At 44.2% G+C, this 24,384-nt stretch overlaps 1 protein-coding gene across 1 annotated transcript in view; it reads right to left on the reverse strand.

Moving 5' to 3' along the window:
• Positions 1-2,493: 2,493 nt before the first annotated feature.
• Positions 2,494-24,384, reverse strand: part of TMPRSS3 (transmembrane serine protease 3) — a 94,178-nt gene continuing 72,287 nt past the window's right edge. Inside the window, exons 12-13 of the mRNA XM_069759715.1 lie at positions 22,173-22,325; positions 2,494-2,651 (exon numbers count right to left, since the gene is read on the reverse strand). Of these exons, the coding sequence (XP_069615816.1) occupies positions 2,628-2,651; positions 22,173-22,325 (177 nt within the window). The 3' untranslated portion in view covers positions 2,494-2,627. The remainder of the gene's footprint in view (positions 2,652-22,172; positions 22,326-24,384) is intronic.

Below are 24,384 nucleotides of genomic sequence, written 5' to 3' on the forward strand. Positions count from 1 at the left end.
TCTATTGTTGGTAAAATATTTGAAGGGTTTCTGAGGGATGTTATTCTGGATTATCTCAATGAGAATAACTGTTTAACTCCATATCAGCATGGGTTTATGAGAAATCGCTCCTGTCAAACCAATCTAATCAGTTTTTATGAAGAGGTAAGCTATAGACTGGACCACGGTGAGTCATTGGACGTGGTATATCTCGATTTTTCCAAAGCGTTTGATACCGTGCCGCACAAGAGGTTGGTACACAAAATGAGAATGCTTGGTCTGGGGGAAAATGTGTGTAAATGGGTTAGTAACTGGCTTAGTGATAGAAAGCAGAGGGTGGTTATAAATGGTATAGTCTCTAACTGGGTCGCTGTGACCAGTGGGGTACCGCAGGGGTCAGTATTGGGACCTGTTCTCTTCAACATATTCATTAATGATCTGGTAGAAGGTTTACACAGTAAAATATCGATATTTGCAGATGATACAAAACTATGTAAAGCAGTTAATACAAGAGAAGATAGTATTCTGCTACAGATGGATCTGGATAAGTTGGAAACTTGGGCTGAAAGGTGGCAGATGAGGTTTAACAATGATAAATGTAAGGTTATACACATGGGAAGAGGGAATCAATATCACCATTACACACTGAACGGGAAACCACTGGGTAAATCTGACAGGGAGAAGGACTTGGGGATCCTAGTTAATGATAAACTTACCTGGAGCAGCCAGTGCCAGGCAGCAGCTGCCAAGGCAAACAGGATCATGGGGTGCATTAAAAGAGGTCTGGATACACATGATGAGAGCATTATACTGCCTCTGTACAAATCCCTAGTTAGACCGCACATGGAGTACTGTGTCCAGTTTTGGGCACCGGTGCTCAGGAAGGATATAATGGAACTAGAGAGAGTACAAAGGAGGGCAACAAAATTAATAAAGGGGATGGGAGAACTACAATACCCAGATAGATTAGCGAAATTAGGATTATTTAGTCTAGAAAAAAGACGACTGAGGGGCGATCTAATAACCATGTATAAGTATATAAGGGGACAATACAAATATCTCGCTGAGGATCTGTTTATACCAAGGAAGGTGACGGGCACAAGGGGGCATTCTTTGCGTCTGGAGGAGAGAAGGTTTTTCCACCAACATAGAAGAGGATTCTTTACTGTTAGGGCAGTGAGAATCTGGAATTGCTTGCCTGAGGAGGTGGTGATGGCGAACTCAGTCGAGGGGTTCAAGAGAGGCCTGGATGTCTTCCTGGAGCAGAACAATATTGTATCATACAATTATTAGGTTCTGTAGAAGGACGTAGATCTGGGTATTTATTATGATGGAATATAGGCTGAACTGGATGGACAAATGTCTTTTTTCGGCCTTACTAACTATGTTACTATGTTACTATGTAAGGTTTTATCACTAGAACATTATCATTGCTGTAGCTAGCTGCCACATGAGCACTTGTCCGACTATGCCTCCTCCTGTGATAAGTAGCTAAGGTCATCAATGTCAGATCAATGGGGGTCCTATGCCCAACACCCCAACCAATTAGATGTTTGAAGCTTCCACCTCAGCTGGAAGTGGAGTGGCCACAGCTCCATACACTGTGAAGTGGACATTATTAGGTACTGCAACTCAGATATCATTCGCTTCAATGGTAGTTGAGCTGCAATCCTGGGAATGGCCAGTATACAGTGAGCGGAGCTGTTCTGTCTTCACTGTCATGGGCTAGGGATATGTTTAGACACATAGGTCTAGGATACTGGATAAGGGCCTACACACGGACTGGAGACAATGTCCAGGTACTGGCTGCACTAGGACCAGGGGACTTTGTGAACCGGACTGGTCTCGGATACAGGACTGGCCGTACCGGAACCAGAGGACAACATTCAGGCACTGGTCTCACTGGGATCAGGGGACTTCGAAAACTGGATTGGCCACACCAGGACCAGGGAATCGGGCTCAGGATACAGGCCGCACCAGGGGACCTCACAACTGCACTGGTAGAACACCAACTACCTAATGACTCAACTCATTGCTTGGCAACTCCCCCTTTTAGATGAGGGCAGCGAGTGTCGCCAGAACTAAGGCGCACACACCAGGACAAGGCAGGAGCGCTCCGAGGGAACCACGCAGCAGGGTCGGGGCAGTGAGTAAGCCGGCACCCCTGCCTGGAGTGAGAAGAGAACACCATGCAGGGGTGCCGGCCATTGGTCTACATTAATTTTCCTTCGAGCACTTGTTGTGTACCTGCTCCGTAAGAGACTACTTACATACTGTACTTATAGATTGGATTTTTGCACCATTTCGGTATATTTCAAATGACTAAATTCTTTATCCCCTGTGCCTTTAATTTTTTTTCTTTTGGTTCAAATTATAGGTTCTTCTCACTGCCAAGGGCAGAAACCGGGCATCCTCACCATACACATTTTTTCCCAAATGTATGCTTAAGATGGCAGAAAGCGAGATGAAATAAATATCTTCACGAAAATGTAAAATACATTTTTCTATGGTTTATTGTAAGGAGAGTGTAGGAATAGATTATTCTGCCTGCAGAGGATCGGAGACAGCGTATATACTGATACAAGGAGATAAGGGTCACTTGGTCACAGGTCGGTGGTCTCGGCTCGGTGGGCTCCTTTCATATATCCTCAGTTCATCCTCCTCTCTTCTCTCTGTGACAAGAAACCAAAAAGATTAAGAACATTTAAAGCTGTGCAGAAAGTCAATCCTGAGTGATGCAGGACAATCGCAGCTTCACATCCCCTAAGGGGATTGTTAAATAAAGTAGAAAGTTTTTTAAAAATATATAAAAAAAAAAAAAAAGTTCAATTTATCCTCAGTGTAAAAAATAAGCCCTCACCCAGCTCCAGATCCCTAAGAATGGAAACACTACTGGTCTTAGAATATGGCGACAAACGCAAAAACTTTTTTCATACAAATTTTGGAATTTTTTTTCATCACTTAAATAAACTACGCATATTTGGCATCTGTGTACTCATGCAGATCTGGGGAATCATAATGGCAGGTCACTTTTACCATATAGTGAACATCGTAAATAAAAAAAACCTAAAAAAAAAAAAAAAAAAATCGCACTTTTTGTTGTCACACTTGTAATTTTTTTTCCTGTTTTTCAGTACACTACATGGTAAAATCAATAGTGTAATTCAAAAAAGTACAACTCATCCCGCAAAAAAAAAAAAACAAGCCCTCATACGGCTATATTGATGTAAAAATTAAAAAAAAGTTATGGCTCTTGGAAGAAGGGAATGAGAAAATGAAAAACATAAAATTGGCCAGGAGTGAAGGGTTAAAAAAAAACCCAATTATTCCACGCTTCACAAAAATGATTGCACAATAAATTCAAAAGCTCTGTACAGTTGCTGTAATAATTATTGTGCTGGCATGCTGCTGCTCTCTAGTGCATTAGGAATGAATTAAAAAATGTGCAATTATCATTCAAACGCAGCAGGATGGATGCCAGCAGCATCATATCACTGATCAATCACAGTGAGCATGGCTCTGTTGCTATTTTCACGTCTGCTATCTTTCTTCCCCTATCAAATGACTCTATGTATTACTCATCTTCAGTGCTTCAGTTACACAACTAATTACTGTCTGAATAATAATTCAATATTATATTGCTTTCTCTGCTATCGCCATCGCTAAAATCACTCTACAACGGCTGCTGCATTCCCTGCCTTTGCTTTTCTACAGGCTATGATAGTTCCTCCGGATTGGCTGAGCTATATCATGTGATAGGGCAGATGTAAAACATTATGAGGAAGCCAGTGCTGTTGCGCCCTATGTAATGTCAGTCTTATCTGACTGATGCAATCTTCTATACTGTGTAAATAGGCGAAGGGCTTTTTTTTTTTGCTGTTTTTGCGAATTTCATAAATTTCAACCAGAATTCAATGTGCATTGAATCAATTCTATTATCTCTACAACATATTGATTGATTTTTATTATATAGGTTTTCTTTTCTGAGGCCATATGTAAATAAAAAAAAAAAAAACATTTTTGGACGTTGTTTTTAACTTTTTTTATGATGATCTCACTGTAGACTAACATGATTTTATGGGTAATTAGTAATGCACAGATACCAATTATGTGTACTTCTGTGACAGGTGTCCTATTTTACATGTGATGTTGTTTGTGATATTTTAGTGAAAACATTTTATTTGCCATGCACATGTATTACAAAAGAAAAAGAAAATTGTATGTAGAGAGAAATGAAAAAAAAAAAAAAAACGCACTTATGACATTATTTTGGGGGTTCATATTTAAGATGCTCATTTTGCAGTAAAAAAAGATGCGTTAATTTTATTCTATTGGTCAGTAGGGATATGGTGACACCAAATAAACAACAATTTTATATATTTTAATACTTAAAAAATAAAAGTGTGATGCCCCAGGGTCCTGGTTGTCACAGTGGCATTGCTTTCCTCATGGGGAGAGTGATGTCACGCTTGGAAGCGATGAAGGATTCCTTTTATCAGGTAATCACATACACACAACATGTTCATACTCCAAGCCAGAAGGGGGAGCTCTGAACCCAGATTAACCCCTTCACCCCAAAGCCTGTTTTCACCTAAGTGACAGGGCCAATTTTTACAATTCTGACCACTGTCACTTTATGAGGTCATAACTCTGAAACGCTTCAACGGATCCTGGTGATTCTGACATTGTTTTCTCGTGACATATTGTACTTCATGATAGTGGTAAAACTTCTTCGATATGACTTGCATTTATTTGTGAAAAAAACAAAAATTTGTCGGAAATTATGAAAATTTAGCAATTTTCAAACTCTTAGTTTTTATGCCCTTAAATTAGAGAGTTATATTACATAATATAGTTAATAAACAACATTTCCCACATGTCTGCTTTACATCAGCACAATTTTGGAAACATAATTTTTTTTTGTTAGGACGTTATAAGGGTTAAAAGTTGACCAGCGATTTCTCATTTTTGCAACAAAATTTGCAAAACCATTTTTTTACGGACCACCTCACACTTGAAGTGACTTTGAGGGGTCTATATGACAGAAAATGCCCAAAAGTGACACCATTCTAAAAACTGCACCCCTCAAGGTACTCAAAACCACATTCAAAAAGTTTATTAACCCTTCAGGTGATTCACAGGAATTTTTTGAATGTTTAAAAAAAATTGAACATTTAACTTTTCTTTCACAAAATTTTTACTTCAGGTCCAATTTGTTTCATTTTACCAAGGGTAACAGGAGAAATTGGACCACAAAAGTCATTGTACAATTTGTCCTGAGTACGCTGATACCCCATATGTGGGGGTAAACCACTGTTTGGGCACATGGCAGAGCTCGGAAGGGAAGGAGTGCCATTTGACTTTTCAATGCAAGATTTGCTGGAATTGAGATCGGAGCCCATGTCACGATTGGAGAGCCCCTGATGTGCCTAAACAGTGGAAACCCCCACAAGTGACACCATTTTGGAAAGTAGACCCCCTAAGGAACTTATCTAGATGTGTGGTGAGCACTTTGAACCTCCAAGTGCTTCACAGAAGTTTATAATGTAGAGCCGTAAAAAAAATTTTATATTAATTTTCACAAAAAATGATCTTTTTGCCCCAAATTTTTTATTTTTCCAAGGGTAACAGGATAAATTGGACCCCAAAAGTTGTTGTGCAATTTGTCCTGAGTACGCCGATACTTCATATATGGGGATATACCACTGTTTGAGCGCATGGCAGAGCTCGGAAGGGAAGGAGTGCCATTTGACTTTTCAATGCAAAATTGGCTGGAATTGAGATCGGACGCCATGTCGCATTTGGAGAGCCCCTGACGTGCCTTAACAGTGGAAACCCCCCACAAGTGACCCCATTTTGGAAAGAAGACCCCCTTAGGAACTTATCTAGATGTGTGGTGAGCACTTTTAACCCCCAATTGTTTCACTAAAGTTTAGAATGTAGCATTGTGAAAATTAAAAAATCATTTTTTCTTTCCACAAAATGATGTTTTAGCCCGCAATTTTTTTTTCCCCAAGGGTAACAGGAGAAATTGGACCACAAATGTTATTGTCCAATTTGTCCTGAGTACGCTGATACCCCACATGTGGGGGGGAACCACCGTTTGAGTGCATGGCAGGGCTCGGAAGGGAAGGAGCACCGTTTGAAATGCAGACTTAGATGGATTGGTCTGCAGGTGTCATGTTGCATTTGCAGAGCCCCTGATGTACCTAAACAGTAGAAACCCCCCACAAGTGACCCCATACTGGAAACTAGACCCCCCAAGGAACTTATCTAGATGTGTTGTGAGAGCTTTGAACCAACAAGTGTTTCACTACAGTTTAGAACGCAGAGCCGTGAAAATAAAAAATATTTTTTTTCCACGAAAATGATATTTTATCCCCTATGTTTTTATTTTCCCAAGGGTAACAGGACAAATTGGACCCCAAAAGTTGTTGTCCAACTTGTCCTGAGAACGCTGATACCCCATATGTTGGGGGGAACCACTGTTTGGGCGCACAGTAGAACTCGGAAGGGAAGGAGCACTGTTTTACTTTTTCAAAGCAGAATTGGCTGGAATTGAGATCGGACGCCCCCTGATGTGCCTAAACAGTGGAAACCCCCAATTATAACTGAAACCCTAACCCTAGCCCTAACCCTAGCCCTAACCCTAACCCTAGCCCTAACCCTAGCCCTAGCCCTAGCCCTAGCCCTAGCCCTAACCCTAGCCCTAACCCTAGCCCTAATGGGAAAATGGAAATAAATACATTTTTTTACATTTTATTATTTTTCCTTACTAAGGGGGTGATGAAGGGGGGTTTGATTTACCTTTATAGCGTTTTTTTGGCGGATTTTTATGATTGGCAGCTGTCACACACTAAAAGACGCTTTTTATTGCAAAAAATAGTTTTTGCATCACCACATTTTGAGAGCTATAATTTATCCATATTTTGGACCACAGAGTCATATGAGATCTTGTTTTTTGCGGGACGAGTTGACGTTTTTATTGGTAACATTTTCGGGCAGATGACATTTTTTGATCGCTTTTTATTCCGATTTTTGGGAGGCGGAATGAACAAAAACCAGCAATTCCTGAATTTCTTTTAGGGGAGGCGTTTATACCGTTCCACGTGTGGTAAAATTGATAAAGAAGCTTTATTCTTCGGGTCAGTACGATTACAGCGATACCTCATTTATGTAATTTTTTTTATGTTTTGGCGCTTTTACACAATAAAAACTATTTTATATAAAAAAATAATTGTTTTTGCATCGCATTATTCTGAGAGCTATAACTTTTATTTTTCTGCTGATGATGCTGTATGGTGGCTTTTTTTTTTGCGGGACAAGATGACGTTTTCAGCGGTACCATGGTTATTTATATCCGTCGTTTTGATCGCGTGTTATTCCACTTTTTGTTCGCCTGTATGATAATAAAGCAATGTTTTTTGCCTTGTTTTTTATTTTATTTTTTTGCGGTGTTCACTGAAGGGGTTAACTAGTGGAATAGTTTTATAGAGCAGGTCGTTACGGACGCGGCGATACCAAATATGTGTACATTTATTGTTTTTTTTTAATTTACATAAATAAATGGATTTATTGGGAAATGTTTTGTTTTTTTTAATTTGGGGATTTTTTTTTTTTTTTTTTACACATTCTATTTTTTTTTTTTTTTTAACTTTCTAACATTGTCCCAGGGTGGGACATCACTGTATTAGATCAGATCGTTGATCTGACACTGTGCATAGCACACTGTCAGATCAACGATCTGACAGGCAGTTTAGCTGGCTTTCCAGCGCCTGCTCTCAGCAGGCTCCGGCTAGCCAGGTCATTTCATGACCCAGAAGGAGTCCGGCGGCCATCTTGGATCCGGGGACTCCTTCCGGGTCACCAGAGCAACGCGATCTCATTGCGTTGCTCCGGTGGGAGAGCGCAGGGAGCCCCCGTCCCTGCGCGATCCCCCTCTATGCCGCTGTCACTACTGACAGCGGCATCAGAGGGGTTAAATGCCCGCGATCGGCGATAGCGCCGATCGTGGGCATTGCTGCGGGGTGTCAGCTGTCATATACAGCTGACACCCGCACCCGATCACCGCGGCGCTCAGCGCGAGACCGCGGTGATCGGTGCGCCGTACTAGTACTGCTGCTGGCACAAATGCAGTGCCGGCAGCGCAGTACTAGTACGGCGCGTGGTGTGAAGGGGTTAAGGGGAACTTCCCTATATTCTGGGCTGGAGGGAAAGGAAGTCAGTCAGTCTGTCAGAGGACAGAGAAGACAGCAGTCAGACATTGAGTGTCAGAAGGACTGAAGGGGCCATGTAGCCAGAGTTGCTGCAGCTCCTGGAGAAAGAGAACAAAGAAGGAAAGGACAGTTTGTAGAAAGCGTGCAGGAAAGCAAAGCACAGGAGACAGGCACCAGGGGAGGAGAGCGGCGACTGGGCTACCTCCCTGGAGAGCGCAGATACAGGTAGCCGGAAGACCGAGGTTTTGTCGGACTCTAGGAGGCACAGGAGAAATCGGCAGGACAGCTGAACTGCAAGTTACCTGTCCACCCTAATACCCAGGAGGCACGGTGGCACATAGAGCCCGGGTCGTGATTGAGACCCTATAAAAAGGCTTGAGTCACCTGTCATACGGGCTTATGTCCTAACCTATATGGAGGACAGAGAAACTTTGAGGACCTTATCAGGCAGTAAGGGACTACAACGCCACTGCTCTTTGAGGAAGGCTTTCATCTCCACCTGGTAAAGGGGACTCTGGATTCACTTCCAAGCCGGCCAGACCCTGCCTGCCCTGTGATCTGGTACTCTGGACTGCGGTTGCCTGAAGCTACAGTAAACCAGGTAAAGAGACTGCAAACCTGTGTCCTCGTCCTTTACTGCATCATTCACCATCTTCACCTACACACCGGGAGCCCTGGGGACATACTTCTCCTGTGGGAAGTTATACCATCTAGCTGCCATAGCATCACCCCAGATTACCCGTTTAAGCAGCGTCAGTCCCTACTGACCGAATACCACAGGTGGTGTCACGAACACAAACTTTATTCTCAAAACCCCTTTAAAGACATTCACTTTAACATGGGTTCCCAGGGCCACGGACCGGGTCACCACCACCGTGACATCCGCCTGTGGGTACCGGACCCGGTACCGAATACCCCACAGCCCCGGCGGGCGACTCAAAAGGGTTGCTTTCCCCCATTCTGAGACCAATAAACTTTAAAAAAATGTTTGCACTTTGTGAGAGCTGTAGAGAACATACAGCTATTTGATCTTTTTTTTGGGGGGGAGTGGGGAAGTGAGATGGCAGAAAAACAACATTGATTGTTAATAATTTTCTATTTTAACAGTTGTGACTTTTACTGACGTCGCGATACCACATTTTTTTTTATTATTATTTTTAACATTTTTCATTTAATAAATGAGAAAGTGGATTAATTCAATCTTTTAGTTGCTTTTTAATTTCAAAATCTTTGAGAAAAATCTTTGTAAAAATATTTTTTTTGCATGATTTAAATTATCTATGGGATTTAATCACCTAAAGACATTTAAATACTACTGAAAAGAAAATTTCCGATGACTACCTTGTCCTCTGGCTGGCAGTTTGTACAATTTACAGACTCCATCAAACACCGTCTTATATATCAACTCCCTGTAACAAATTCTGTTCCTTTAAGTCCTTTTTAAAGTTTAACTACGCAAGCAAAAAAGTTTTACAAATTCTGGGGTGAAATCAGGCATACTCGTAATTTTTCAAACTTTTTTGTTTGTGCAGTTAAACTTTAAAAAAAAAAAAATATTTTTTAGGAAACATTTCCCTTACAGGACTTCAGGTTGCTGTTGTCCACATGATGGTGACTAACCTCCTGTGAGATAAACGTCACCGGCCCCACAATCCAAACACGTCAATCTGATCCACCTGAGCCAGAAGATAATAATGGTGTGCGGCTCAGTATCTCTACAGTGTGAGCACACAGGGCGATATCAGTTACTATGGGCCCGGCCTCAGCAGATAAACAATGCCTCACAGTCCTCACACCCTTCTTCGAACACCCAACAACATATTTTTGACTTTTCCTTCCGTTTTCTGTAAGTTGGACAGGATTGTGCACACTACATGTAAGGTCAGACTAAATGTATGAAAAATCGGTCCGAGTCTCCCGGCCGAGAGTCGCACGAGTGTAATGCGAGTACAATCCGATTTTTCCCACCTAGCATCCGAGTTACATCCAAATGCAGTGTGATTTGAACATGAGCTTCTACATACAGCAATTCTCTGTCATTTATACATTGTTTTCAAAAAAATATTCATCAAAACACACATATGTATATACACTGCTCAAAAGAATAAAGGGAACACTAAAATACCCCATCCTAGATATCTCTGAAAGAAATATTCCAGTTGTAAATCTTTATTCATTACAGAATGGAATGTGTTCAATACAATAAAGCATAACAATTATCAATGTAAATCACAACTAATATCCCATGGAGGTCTGGATTTGGAATGATGCTCAAAATCAAAGTGGAAAATCAAATTACAGGCTGATCCAACTTCAGTGGAAATGCCGCATGACAAAGAAAAGATGCTCAGTAGTATGTGTGGCCTCCACGTGCCTGTATGACCTCCCTACTGTACAATGCCTGGGCATTCTCCTGATGAGGCGGCGGATGGTCTCCTGAGAGATTTCCTCCCAGACCTGGACTAAAGCATCCGCCAACTCCTGGACAGTCTGTGGTACAACGTGACGTTGGTGGATGATGTGAGACATGATGTCCCAGATGTGCTCAATCGGATTCAGGTCTGGCGAACGGGCGGGCCAGTCCATAGCTTCAATGCCTTCATCTTGCAGGAACTGCTGACACACTCCAGCCACATGAGGTCTGGCACTGTCCTGCATTAGGAGAAACACAGGGCCAACCGCACTAGCATATGGTCTCACAAGGGGTCTGAGGATCTCATCTCGGTACCTAATGGCAGTCAGGCTGCCTCTGGCGAGCACATGGAGCGCTGTGCGGCCCTCCAAAGAAATGCCACCCCACACCATTACTGACCCACTGCCAAACCGGTCATGCTGAAGAATGTTGCAGGCAGCAGATCGCTCTCCACGGCGTCTCCAGACTCTGTCACGTCTGTCACATGTGCTCTGTATGAACCTGCTTTCATCTGTGCAGAGCACAGGGCACCAGTGGCGAATTTGTCAATCCTGCTGTTCTGTGGCAAATGCCAAGCGTCCTGCACGGTGTTGGGCTGTGAGCACAACCCCCATCTGTGGACGTCGGGCACTCAGACCATCCTCATGGAGTCGGTTTCTAACCGTTTGTGCAGACACATGCACATTTGTGGCCTGCTGGAGGTCATTTTGCAGGGCTCTGGCAGTGCTCCTCCTGTTCCTCCTTGCACAAAGGCTGAGGTAGCGGTCCTGCTGCTGGGGTGTTGCCCTCCTACGGCCCCCTCCACGTCTCCTGGTGTACTGGCCTGTCTCCTGGTAGCACCTCCAGCCTCTGGACACTACGCTGACAGACACAGCAAACCTTCTTGCCACAGCTCGCATTGATGTTGTATCCTGGATGAGCTGCACTACCTGAGCTACTTGTGTGGGATGTAGAGTCCGTCTCATGCTACCACGAGTGTGAAAGCACAACCAACATTCAAAAGTGACCAAAACATCAGCCAGAAAGCATTGGTACTGAGATGTGGTCTGTGGTCCCCACCTGCAGAACCACTCCTTTATTGAGTGGTAATAATATGCCAATAATTGCCAATAATTTCCATATGTTGTCTATTCCATTTGCACAACACCATGTGAAATTGATTGTCAAACAGTGTTGCTTCCTCAGTGGACAGTGTGATTTCACAGAAGTTTGATTTACTTGGAGTTAAATTCTGCTGTTTAAGTGTTCCCTTTATTTTTTTGAGCAGTGCATACTGTATATACATAGATAGATAGGTAGATAGACAGATAGACAGATAGACAGATATATACAGATAGAATAAAAACCGACAATTCATGTGCCACGTACAGTAAAATCACAGAGTAAAAGGTTAGAATAGAATAGCTAAAATAGATATACTGTATACACATAGAATACATAGATATATACATAGATGTCAGTGAAACACACATGAATATTAGATAGATATATAGATGGATGATAGATAGATAGATAGATAGATAGATAGATAGATAGATAGATAGATAGATAGATAGATATACAAGAAAAGCCGGCAATTCAGCAGCCACATACTGTAAAATCACAGCTGGAGTCGACAGGATAGAAAAGATGGATTACATATAGTAAATACAAATAGAATACTTAGATATAGAGATGACAGTGTCAAATACAATTACTACAGTGTGTGTTGCCCCTTCCTAGGCTATTAATATCAGTCCACAGCTGCCTGCATAGCCTTTACTGATTATTAGTTATAGGGGGATCCTACATCATTTTTTGGGGGGGTTCCCCATTTTAATAGCCAGTAAAGGCTAATTATACAGCTGTAAGCTGATAATAATAGCCTGGGAAGCTCCATGGGTATTACCCCCTTCCATGGCTATAAATATCTGCCCCCAGCCATCGCCTTTCCCTCTGCTGGTTATGAAAATTACACAGGAGCCCACGCCATTTTTTTTTTCAGAAAAATGATCTTTTATTAACTAAATGTACAGTAAGCTGCACACACACTACACTAATTGTATACGTCACTGACATCTGTATATCTATCAATTCTATGTGTGTTTACTGTGTGTAATTCATCCATTCTATCCTGTCGACTCCTGCTGTGATTTTACAGTACACAGCTGCTGAATTTCCGGCTTTTCTTCTATATATGCAATAAATATGCATATATATACAGTGGGGCAAAAAAGTATTTAGTCAGTCAGCAATAGTGCAAGTTCCACCACTTAAAAAGATGAGAGGCGTCTGTAATTTACATCATAGGTAGACCTCAACTATGGGAGACAAACTGAGAAAAAAAAATCCAGAAAATCACATTGTCTGTTTTTTTTAACAATTTATTTGCATATTATGGTGGAAAATAAGTATTTGGTCAGAAACAAACAATCAAGATTTCTGGCTCTCACAGACCTGTAACTTCTTCTTTAAGAGTCTCCTCTTTCCTCCACTCATTACCTGTAGTAATGGCACCTGTTTAAACTTGTTATCAGTATAAAAAGACACCTGTGCACACCCTCAAACAGTCTGACTCCAAACTCCACTATGGTGAAGACCAAAGAGCTGTCAAAGGACACCAGAAACAAAATTGTAGCCCTGCACCAGGCTGGGAAGACTGAATCTGCAATAGCCAACCAGCTTGGAGTGAAGAAATCAACAGTGGGAGCAATAATTAGAAAATGGAAGACATACAAGATCACTGATAATCTCCCTCGATCTGGGGCTCCACGCAAAATCCCACCCCGTGGGGTCAGAATGATCACAAGAACGGTGAGCAAAAATCCCAGAACCACGCGGGGGGACCTAGTGAATGAACTGCAGAGAGCTGGGACCAATGTAACAAGGCCTACCATAAGTAACACACTACGCCACCATGGACTCAGATCCTGCAGTGCCAGACGTGTCCCACTGCTTAAGTCAGTACATGTCCGGGCCCGTCTGAAGTTTGCTAGAGAGCATTTGGATGATCCAGAGGAGTTTTGGGAGAATGTCCTATGGTCTGATGAAACCAAACTGGAACTGTTTGGTAGAAACACAACTTGTCGTGTTTGGAGGAAAAAGAATACTGAGTTGCATCCATCAAACACCATACCTACTGTAAAGCATGGTGGTGGAAACCTCATGCTTTGGGGCTGTTTCTCTGCAAAGGGGCCAGGACGACTGATCCGGGTACATGAAAGAATGAATGGGGCCATGTATCGTGAGATTTTGAGTGCAAACCTCCTTCCATCAGCAAGGGCATTGAAGATGAAACGTGGCTGGGTCTTTCAACATGACAATGATCCAAAGCACACCGCCAGGGCAACGAAGGAGTGGCTTCGTAAGAAGCATTTCAAGGTCCTGGAGTGGCCTAGCCAGTCTCCAGATCTCAACCCTATAGAAAACCTTTGGAGGGAGTTGAAAGTCCGTGTTGCCAAGCGAAAAGCCAAAATATCACAGCTCTAGAGGAGATCTGCATGGAGGAATGGGCCAACATACCAACAACAGTGTGTGGCAACCTTGTGAAGACTTACAGAAAACGTTTGACCTCTGTCATTGCCAACAAAGGATATATTACAAAGTATTGAGATTAAATTTTGTTTCTGACCAAATACTTATTTTCCACCATAATATGCAAATAAATTGTTAAAAAAAAACAGACAATGATTTTCTGGATTTTTTTTCCTCAGTTTGTCTCCCATAGTTGAGGTCTATCTATGATGTAAATTACAGACGCCTCTCATCTTTTTAAGTGGTGGAACTTGCACTATTGCTGACTGACTAAATACTTTTTTGCCCCACTGTATATATATATATATATATATATGTGTGTGTGTGTGTGTGTGTGTATCACTGACATCTATATATCTATGTATTCTATGTGTATATATCTAAAGTATTCTATTCTAACCTGTCACTCTGTGATTTTACTGTATGCAGCAGATGAATTGCCGGCTTTTCCAAGGACATCAGTGCGTAAAAATTGGACAGCGCTCGCATGGTCTGAGTGCGATTTTTTTTCTTGCCCCCATAGGCTTGCATTGGTGAGTCTCGGCCGAGTATAGGTGACAATCGCAGCAGGCTGCGATTTTATACGCACAGTGAATACGTCCAAGAATATAAACGGTGATGTGAGCTGCCCCATAGATTAACACTGGGCCGAGTGCTATGCGATGTTTTCTAGCATAGCACTCGCCCGTATTCTATGGTAGAGTGACGCCGGCCTAAGAAGATGGCTACAATGGCGTCTTTCTCTAGAGTAATGGCAAATCTGAGCATCCTGGCAGCCTATTGATTGATTAGGTACTATGTAATACATTATTTCCCCTGTGGTGGAGCTGCATGGGAACTGAACGCTAACTATCAGATGTCTCCACTTTGCAGATTGCTGGAGAACCGAAGATGCTGTGATCTGCTTATGGTTGAGGAAAAAGTCTTAAAAAAAAGCAGACATGTGACCCCATAACAATCTCAAGAAACAGGGCCCCCAGAAAAAGCAATAGGCTTCCAATAGCAGCCAAAGTGGCACCACACGAGATGAACTAGTCCCCAATAATATTTGAAGAAATGACAGTACAATCCAGTGGTGAAACCACTAATAGCCACAATGCCCTTATACTAATAGCTAAAGTGCCGCTACACTAATAGCCACATTGCACCTTACACTAATAGCCACCGTGCCCCTGCACCAATAGCCACAGTGCCCCTACACTAATAGCCACAGTGCCCCTACACTAATAGCCACAGTGCCCCTACACTAATAGCCACAGTGCCCCTACACTAATAGCCACAGTGCCCCTACACTAATAGCCATAATGCCCTTACACAAGTAGCCACAGTGCCCCTGCACCAATAGCCACCGTGCCCCTGCACCAATAGCCACAGTGCCCCTACACTAATAGCCACAGTGCCCCTACACTAATAGCCACAGTGCCCCTACACTAATAGCCACAGTGCCCCTACACTAATAGCCACAGTGCCCCTACACTAATAGCCATAATGCCCTTACACAAGTAGCCACAGTGCCCCTGCACCAATAGCCACAGTGCCCCTACACTTAGAGCCTCAGTGCTGCTACACTAATAGCCACAGTGCCCCTACACTAATAGCCACAGTGCCCCTATACTAATAGCCACAGTGCCCCTACACTAATAGCCACAGTGCTCCTACACTAATAGCCACAGTGCCCCTACACGAATAGTCACAGTGCCCCTATACTAATAGCCACAGTGCCCCTACACTAATAGCCACAGTGCTCCTAGACTAATAGCCACAGTGCCCCTACACTAATAGCCACAGTGCTCCTACACGAATAGTCACAGTGCCCCTACACTAATAGCCACAGTGCTCCTACACTAATAGCCACAGTGCCCCTACACTAATAGCCACAGTGCCCCTACACTAATAGCCACAGTGCTCCTAGACTAATAGCCACAGTGCCCCTACACTAATAGCCACAGTGCTCCTACACTAATAGCCACAGTGCCCCTACACTAATAGTCACAGTGCCCCTATACTAATAGCCACAGTGCCCCTACACTAATAGCCACAGTGCCCCTAGACTAATAGCCACAGTGCCCCTACACTAATAGCCACAGTGCCCCTACACTAATAGCCACAGTGCCCCTACACTAATAGCCACAGTGCCCCTACACTAATAGCCACAGTGCTCCTACCCTAATAGCCACAGTGCCCCTATACTAATAGCCACAGTGCTCCTAGACTAATAGCCACAGTGCCCCTGCACTAATAGCCACAGTGCCCCTACACTAATAGCCACAGTGCTCCTACACTAATAGCCACAGTGCTCCTACACTAATAGCCACAGTGCTCCTACACTAATAGCCACAGTGCTCCTACACTAATAGCCACAGTGCTCCTACACTAATAGCCACAGTGCCCCTACACGAATAGTCACAGTGCCCCTATACTAATAGCCACAGTGCCCCTACACTAATAGCCACAGTGCCCCTACACTAATAGCCACAGTGCTCCTACACTAATAGCCACAGTGCTCCTACACTAATAGCCACAGTGCTCCTACACTAATAGCCACAGTGCTCCTACACTAATAGCCACAGTGCTCCTAGACTAATAGCCACAGTGCCCCTGCACTAATAGCCACATTGCCCCTATGGAGCGCCCCCAGACGCAGGGCCGCAGGTTACTCGGTACCGGGCCTCTCTGGCTCTGTTCTGAGGATGTCACGGTGGCTGGACCCGGTCCGTGACCCTGCTAAGGAGCGTCCAATAAAAGGTGATACAAGTCTGTCAAGGATTCGTGACGCCACCTGTGGTGTTCAGTCAGGGTGACCGACGCTGCTTGGGGTCCACTGGGGTGATGTGATGGCAGCTAGATGGTATACCTTCCCACAGGATAGTCCTCACAACTTCTGTTCTCATTCTTTCTAGTTCTTTCTCGTTCTTTCTATTCTCTGTCCCCCAGGTTTGTTACGGCTAGGACGCACCCGTTTGACGGGTAGGCTCGGAGCTCTTCCGGGACCCTAGAGACACCCCTCTCCACGCGTTGCCCCCTATGTCTGCTTAGGTGATGTAAGGTAGACAGCCAACCTATAATCAACTGTCCTGTGGTATTTGAAGTAAGGCATAAAGTCAGTTACTTCCTCGGTGTTCTGGGCACCGGCTACGCGCCTCAGTAGGATGTTGCCGTTCTCCGGGCACGACTCATACTGGCTCTCCTTTGTGCTTTGATTTCGTTTCTCACTGTCCAAAATATCCTTCGCTTCATGTCCTTTCTTTGGATGCCGCCGCAGGGTAGCGCAGGCGTGGCTCCGTAACGTTCTATCCTTGTCGCTAGGTGCCTGCCAGGTTCCCACGCCTGACAGGGACCCCCATGAATCTTCCCCCGCAACACCCCCTGCCACGGGATGTTGCCTGGACAAAACCCAGTCAGCTTCTGACTAACTTCCTATCCAACCCCTAGTTTTACCAGTGTGAGGAGTGGCCTAATAAATATAACCTTTTGCTCCCCCTAGTGGCCGGAGTGTGAAGTGTAATGTGTGCTGGTGATACCCGGTCAGATGAACTCCTTTAGTGCCGTCAGACGTACCATCACTCCCCTTAGCGGCAGAGCGACATTACTGCAACGACCAGGTCTCTGGGCGCGCTGCACCTACACTAATAGTCACAGTGCCCCTGCACCAATAGCCACAGTGCCCCTACACTAATAGTCACAATGCCCCTACACTAATAGCCACAGTGCCCCTACACTAATAGCCACAGTGCCCCTACACTAATAGCTACAGTGCCCCTACACTAATAGCCACAATGCCCCTACACTAATAGCCACAGTGCCCCTACACTAATAGCCACAGTGCCCCTACACTAATAGCTACAGTGCCCCTACACTAATAGTCACAATGCCCCTACACTAATAGCCACAGTGCCCCTACACTAATAGTCACAATGCCCCTACACTAATAGCTACAGTGCCCCTACACTAATAGTCACCGTGCCCCTACACTAATAGCCACCGTGCACCTGCACTAATAGCCACACTGCGCCTGCACTAATAGCCACCGTGCCCCTACATTAATAGCCACCGTGCCCCTACACTAATAGCTACAGTGCCCCTGCACTAATAGCCATAGCGCCCCTACACTTGTAGCTACAGTGCTCCTGCACCAATAGCCACAGTGCCCCTACACTAATAGTCACAGTGCCCCTACACTAATAGTCACAGTGCCCCTAAACTAATAGCCACACTGCGCCTACACTAATAGTCACCATGCCCCAACACTAATAGCCACCGTGCCCCTACACTAATAGCCACAGTGCCCCTACACTAATAGCCACAGCGCCCTTACACCAATAGCCACAGTGCCCCTACACTAGTATCCACAGTGCCCCTGCACCAATAGCCACAGTGTCTCTACACTAATAGTCACAGTGCCACAGTGTCCAGCATAATGCCTCTGTGTCCAGCTTTCTGCCCCTTTATCCAGCATAATGCCCCTGTGTCCAGAATACTGCCCCTGTGTCCAGCATTCTGCCCCTGCGTCCAGCATAATGCCCCTGTCTGTGTCCAGCTTTCTGCCCCTTTGTCGAGCATTTTGCCCCCGTGTCCAGCATCTCCTCTGCCCCTGTGTCCAGCTTTCTGCCCCTTTGTCCAGCATTTTGCCCGTGTCCAGCATCTCCTCTGCCCAGCATTCTGCCCCTTTGTCCAGCATTTTGCCCGTGTCCAGCATCTTCTCTGCCCAGCTTTCTGCCCCTTTGTCCAGCATTCTGCCCCTGTGTCCAGCATCTCCTCTGCCCCAGCGTGCCCAGCATTCTGCCCCCGTGTCCAGCATACTGCCCCGGGCCCCCTCCCCGCCCTTACACTAATAGCCACAGTGCCCCTACACTAGTATCCACAGTGCCCCTACACTAATAGCCACAGTGCCTCTACACTAATAGCCACTGCGCAACTACACTAATAGCCACAGTGCCCTTACACTAATAGCCACCGTGCCCCTGCACCAATAGCCACAGTGCCCCTACACTAATAGCCACAGTGCCCCTACACTAATAGCCACAGTGCCCCTATACTAATACCCACCGTGCCCCTACACTAATAGCCACAGTGCCCCTACACTAATAGCCACAGTGCCCCTACACTAATAGCCACAGTGCCCCTACACTAATAGCCACAGTGCCCCTATACTAATACCCACCGTGCCCCTACACTAATAGCCACAGTGCCCCTACACTAATAGCCACAGTGCCCCTACACTAATAGCCACAGTGCCCCTATACTAATACCCACCGTGCTCCTACCCTAATAGCCACAGTGCCCCTACACTAATAGCCACAGTGCTCCTACACGAATAGTCACAGTGCTCCTACACTAATAGCCACAGTGCCCCTATACTAACACCCACCGTGCCCCTACACTAATAGCCACAGTGCCCCTATACTAATAGCCACAGTGCTCCTACACTAATAGCCACAGTGCCCCTACACTAATAGCCACAGTGCCCCTATACTAATACCCACCGTGCTCCTACCCCAATAGCCACAGTGCCCCTACACTTATAGCCTCAGTGCCCCTACACTAATAGCCACAGTGCCCCTACACTTATAGCCACAGTGCCCTTGCACTAATAGCCACAGTGCCCCTATACTAATACCCACCGTGCCCCTACACTAATAGCCACAGTGCCCCTACACTAATAGCCACAGTGCCCCTATACTAATACCCACCGTGCCCCTACACTAATAGCCACAGTGCCCCTACACTAATAGCCACAGTGCCCCTATACTAATACCCACCGTGCTCCTACCCTAATAGCCACAGTGCTCCTACACTAATAGCCACAGTGCCCCTACACTAATAGCCACAGTGCCCCTATACTAATACCCACCGTGCTCCTACCCTAATAGCCACAGTGCCCCTACACTAGTAGCCACAGTGCACCTGCACCAATATCCACAGTGCCCCTATACTAATACCCACCGTGCTCCTACCCCAATAGCCACAGTGCCCCTACACTTATAGCCTCAGTGCCCCTACACTAATAGGTACAGTGCCCCTACACTTATAGCCACAGTGCCCTTGCACTAATAGCCACAGTGCCCCTATACTAATACCCACCGTATCCCTACACTAATAGCCACAGTGCCCCTACACTAATAGCCACAGTGCCCCTATACGAATACCCACCGTGCCCCTACACTAATAGCCACAGTGCCCCTACACTAATAGCCACAGTGCCCCTATACTAATAGCCACAGTGCCCCTATACTAATACCCACCGTGCTCCTACCCTAATAGCCACAGTGCCCCTACACTAATAGCCACAGTGCTCCTACACGAATAGTCACAGTGCTCCTACACTAATACCCACCGTGCCCCTACACTAATAGCCACAGTGCTCCTACACTAATACCCACCGTGCCCCTATACTAATAGCCACAGTGCCCCTACACTAATAGCCACAGTGCTCCTACACTAATAGCCACAGTGCTCCTACACTAATAGCCACAGTGCCCCTACACTAATAGCCACAGTGCCCCTATACTAATACCCACGGTTCCCCTACACTAATAGCCACAGTGCCCCTACACTAATACCCACCGTGCTCCTACCCTAATAGCCACAGTGCCCCTACACTAGTAGCCACAGTGCACCTGCACCAATATCCACAGTGCCCCTATACTAATACCCACCGTGCTCCTACCCCAATAGCCACAGTGCCCCTACACTAATAGCCATAGTGCACCTACACTTATAGCCACAGTGCCCCTGCACTAATAGCCACAGTGCCCCTATACTAATACCCACCGTGCCCCTACACTAATAGCCACAGTGCCCCTACACTAATAGCCACAGTGCCCCTATACTAATACCCACCGTGCCCCTACACTAATAGCCACAGTGCCCCTACACTAATAGCCACAGTGCCCCTATACTAATAGCCACAGTGCCCCTATACTAATATCCACCGTGCTCCTACCCTAATAGCCACAGTGCCCCTACACTAATAGCCACAGTGCTCCTACACAAATAGTCACAGTGCTCCTACACTAATAGCCACAGTGCCCCTATACTAATACCCACCGTGCCCCTACACTAATAGCCACAGTGCCCCTATACTAATAGCCACAGTGCTCTTACACTAATAGCCACAGTGCCCCTACACTAATAGCCACAGTGCCCCTATACTAATACCCACCGTGCTCCTACCCCAATAGCCACAGTGCCCCTACACTTATAGCCACAGTGCCCTTGCACTAATAGCCACAGTGCCCCTATACTAATACCCACCGTACCCCTACACTAATAGCCACAGTGCCCCTATACTAATACCCACCGTGCCCCTACACTAATAGCCACAGTGCCCCTACACTAATAGCCACAGTGCCCCTATACTAATAGCCACAGTGCCCCTATACTAATACCCACCGTGCTCCTACCCTAGTAGCCACAGTGCCCCTATACTAATAGCCACAGTGCCCCTATACTAATAGCCACAGTGCCCCTACACTAATACCCACCGTGCTCCTACCCTAATAGCCACAGTGCTCCTACACTAATAGCCACAGTGCCCCTATACTAATACCCACCGTGCTCCTACCCTAATAGCCACAGTGCCCCTACACTAATACCCACCGTGCCCCTACACTAATAGCCACAGTGCTCCTACACTAATAGCCACAGTGCCCCTATACTAATACCCACCGTTCCCCTACACTAATAGCCACAGTGCCCCTACACTAATACCCACCGTGCTCCTACCCTAATAGCCACCGTGCCCCTACACTAGTAGCCACAGTGCACCTGCACCAATATCCACAGTGCCCCTATACTAATACCCACCGTGCTCCTACCCCAATAGCCACAGTGCCCCTACACTTATAGCCTCAGTGCCCCTACACTAATAGCCACAGTGCCCCTACACTAATACCCACCGTGCTCCTACCCCAATAGCCACAGTGCTCCTACCCTAATAGCCATAGTGCACCTACACTAATTTTTCCTATACGCACCTTTGGTTCCATACACCCGCCCCTCTGACATGTATCAGCATTCCTATAATAGTATAGGGATAAGAACTTTATTACCTCCATCTGCATGTGGATCCAGTCCAGGAAAGATGTTATTCGAGTGTAGACTCCGGGCTTGTACCTCAAAGCACAGCCGACACCCCAACTTGTAGTTCCCATCAGTTTCCACACTTTCTTATCTTCGCAGGCTAAAGGACCCCCACTGTCCCCCTAGAACAACACCAAAAATACACACAGAGATATCAACAAAAGTGACGATTATTCAAAGAGTGATCCACAATACTAGATATAAAGCTAACAATGGCCGTATCACAGTAGCTACATTCTTATTCATAGGGGCAGTATTATAGTAGTTATATTCTTGTACATAGGAGCAGTATTATAGTAGTTATATTCTTGTACATAGGAGCAGTATTATAGTAGTTATATTCTTGTACATAGGAGCAGTATTATAGTAGTTACAGTATATTCTTGTACATAGGAGCAGTATTATAGTAGTTACAGTATATTCTTGTACATAGGAGCAGTATTATAGTAGTTATATTCTTGTACATAGGACAGTATTATAGTAGTTATATTCTTGTAAATAGGGGCAGTATTATAGTAGTTATATTCTTGTACATAGGGGCAGTATTATAGTAGTTATATTTTTGTACATAGGGGCAGTATTATAGTAGTTATATTCTTGTACATAGGGGCAGTATTATAGTAGTTATATTCTTGTACATAGGAGCAGTATTATAGTAGTTATATTCTTGAAAATAAGGGGCGGTATTATAGTAGTTATATTCTTGTACATAGGGGCAGTATTATAGTAGTTATATTCTTGCACATAGGGGCAGTATTATAGTAGTTATATTCTTGCACATAGGGGCAGTATTATAGTAGTTATATTCTTGTACATAGGGGCAGTATTATAGTAGTTATATTCTTGTACATAGGAGCAGTATTATAGTTATATTCTTGAACATAGGGGGCAGTATTATAGTAGTTATATTCTTGTACATAGGGGCAGTATTATAGTAGTTATATTCTTGTACATAGGGGCAGTATTATAGTAGTTACTGTATATTCTTGTACATGGTGCAGTATTATAGTAGTTATATTCTTGTACATAGGGGGCAGTATTATAGTAGTTATATTCTTGTACATAGGAGGAGCAGTATTATAGTAGTTATATTCTTGTACATGGTGCAGTATTATAGTAGTTATATTCTTGTACATAGGAGCAGTATTATAGTAGTTATATTCTTGAACATAAGGGGCAGTATTATAGTAGTTATATTCTTGTACATAGGGGCAGTATTATAGTAGTTATATTCTTGCACATAGGGGCAGTATTATAGTAGTTATATTCTTGCACATAGGAGCAGTATTATAGTAGTTATATTCTTGTACATAGGACAGTATTATAGTAGTTATATTCTTGTAAATAGGGGCAGTATTATAGTAGTTATATTCTTGTACATAGGGGCAGTATTATAGTAGTTATATTCTTGCACAGAGGGGCAGTATTATAGTAGTTATATTCTTGTACATAGGGGCAGTATTATAGTAGTTATATTCTTGTACATAGGGGCAGTATTATAGTAGTTACAGTATATTCTTGTACATAGGAGCAGTATTATAGTAGTTATATTCTTGTACATAGGAGCAGTATTATAGTAGTTATATTCTTGTACATAGGAGCAGTATTATAGTTATATTCTTGAACATAGGGGGCAGTATTATAGTAGTTATATTCTTGTACATAGGGGCAGTATTATAGTAGTTATATTCTTGTACATAGGAGCATTATTATAGTAGTTATATTCTTGTACATAGGAGCAGTATTATAGTTATATTCTTGAACATAGGGGGCAGTATTATAGTAGTTATATTCTTGTACATAGGGGCAGTATTATAGTAGTTATATTCTTGTACATAGGAGCAGTATTATAGTTATATTCTTGAACATAGGGGGCAGTATTATAGTAGCTATATTCTTGTACATAGGAGCAGTATTATAGTAGTTACATTCTTGCACATAGAGGGCAGTATTACGGTAGTTATAGTTTTCACCTAAGGGCAGTAATATCATAGTTTCATACTTGTACATTTTAGAGAATACTAATACTATAGGTATGAGAGCTCATGATTCCAGTTGTGAAATAAAAGCTCTGTGACTAATTGATGACAATGTCCCACGCACGGTGGATGATGCGATTCTGATAAGCAGGGAGGATCTGGTTATTGATTTTATCTGCGTTTTACAAGTCTTTTATATCTA

The sequence above is a fragment of the Ranitomeya imitator genome, chromosome 3 (assembly GCF_032444005.1).
Source record: "Ranitomeya imitator isolate aRanImi1 chromosome 3, aRanImi1.pri, whole genome shotgun sequence".
Lineage (NCBI taxonomy): Eukaryota > Metazoa > Chordata > Amphibia > Anura > Dendrobatidae > Ranitomeya > Ranitomeya imitator.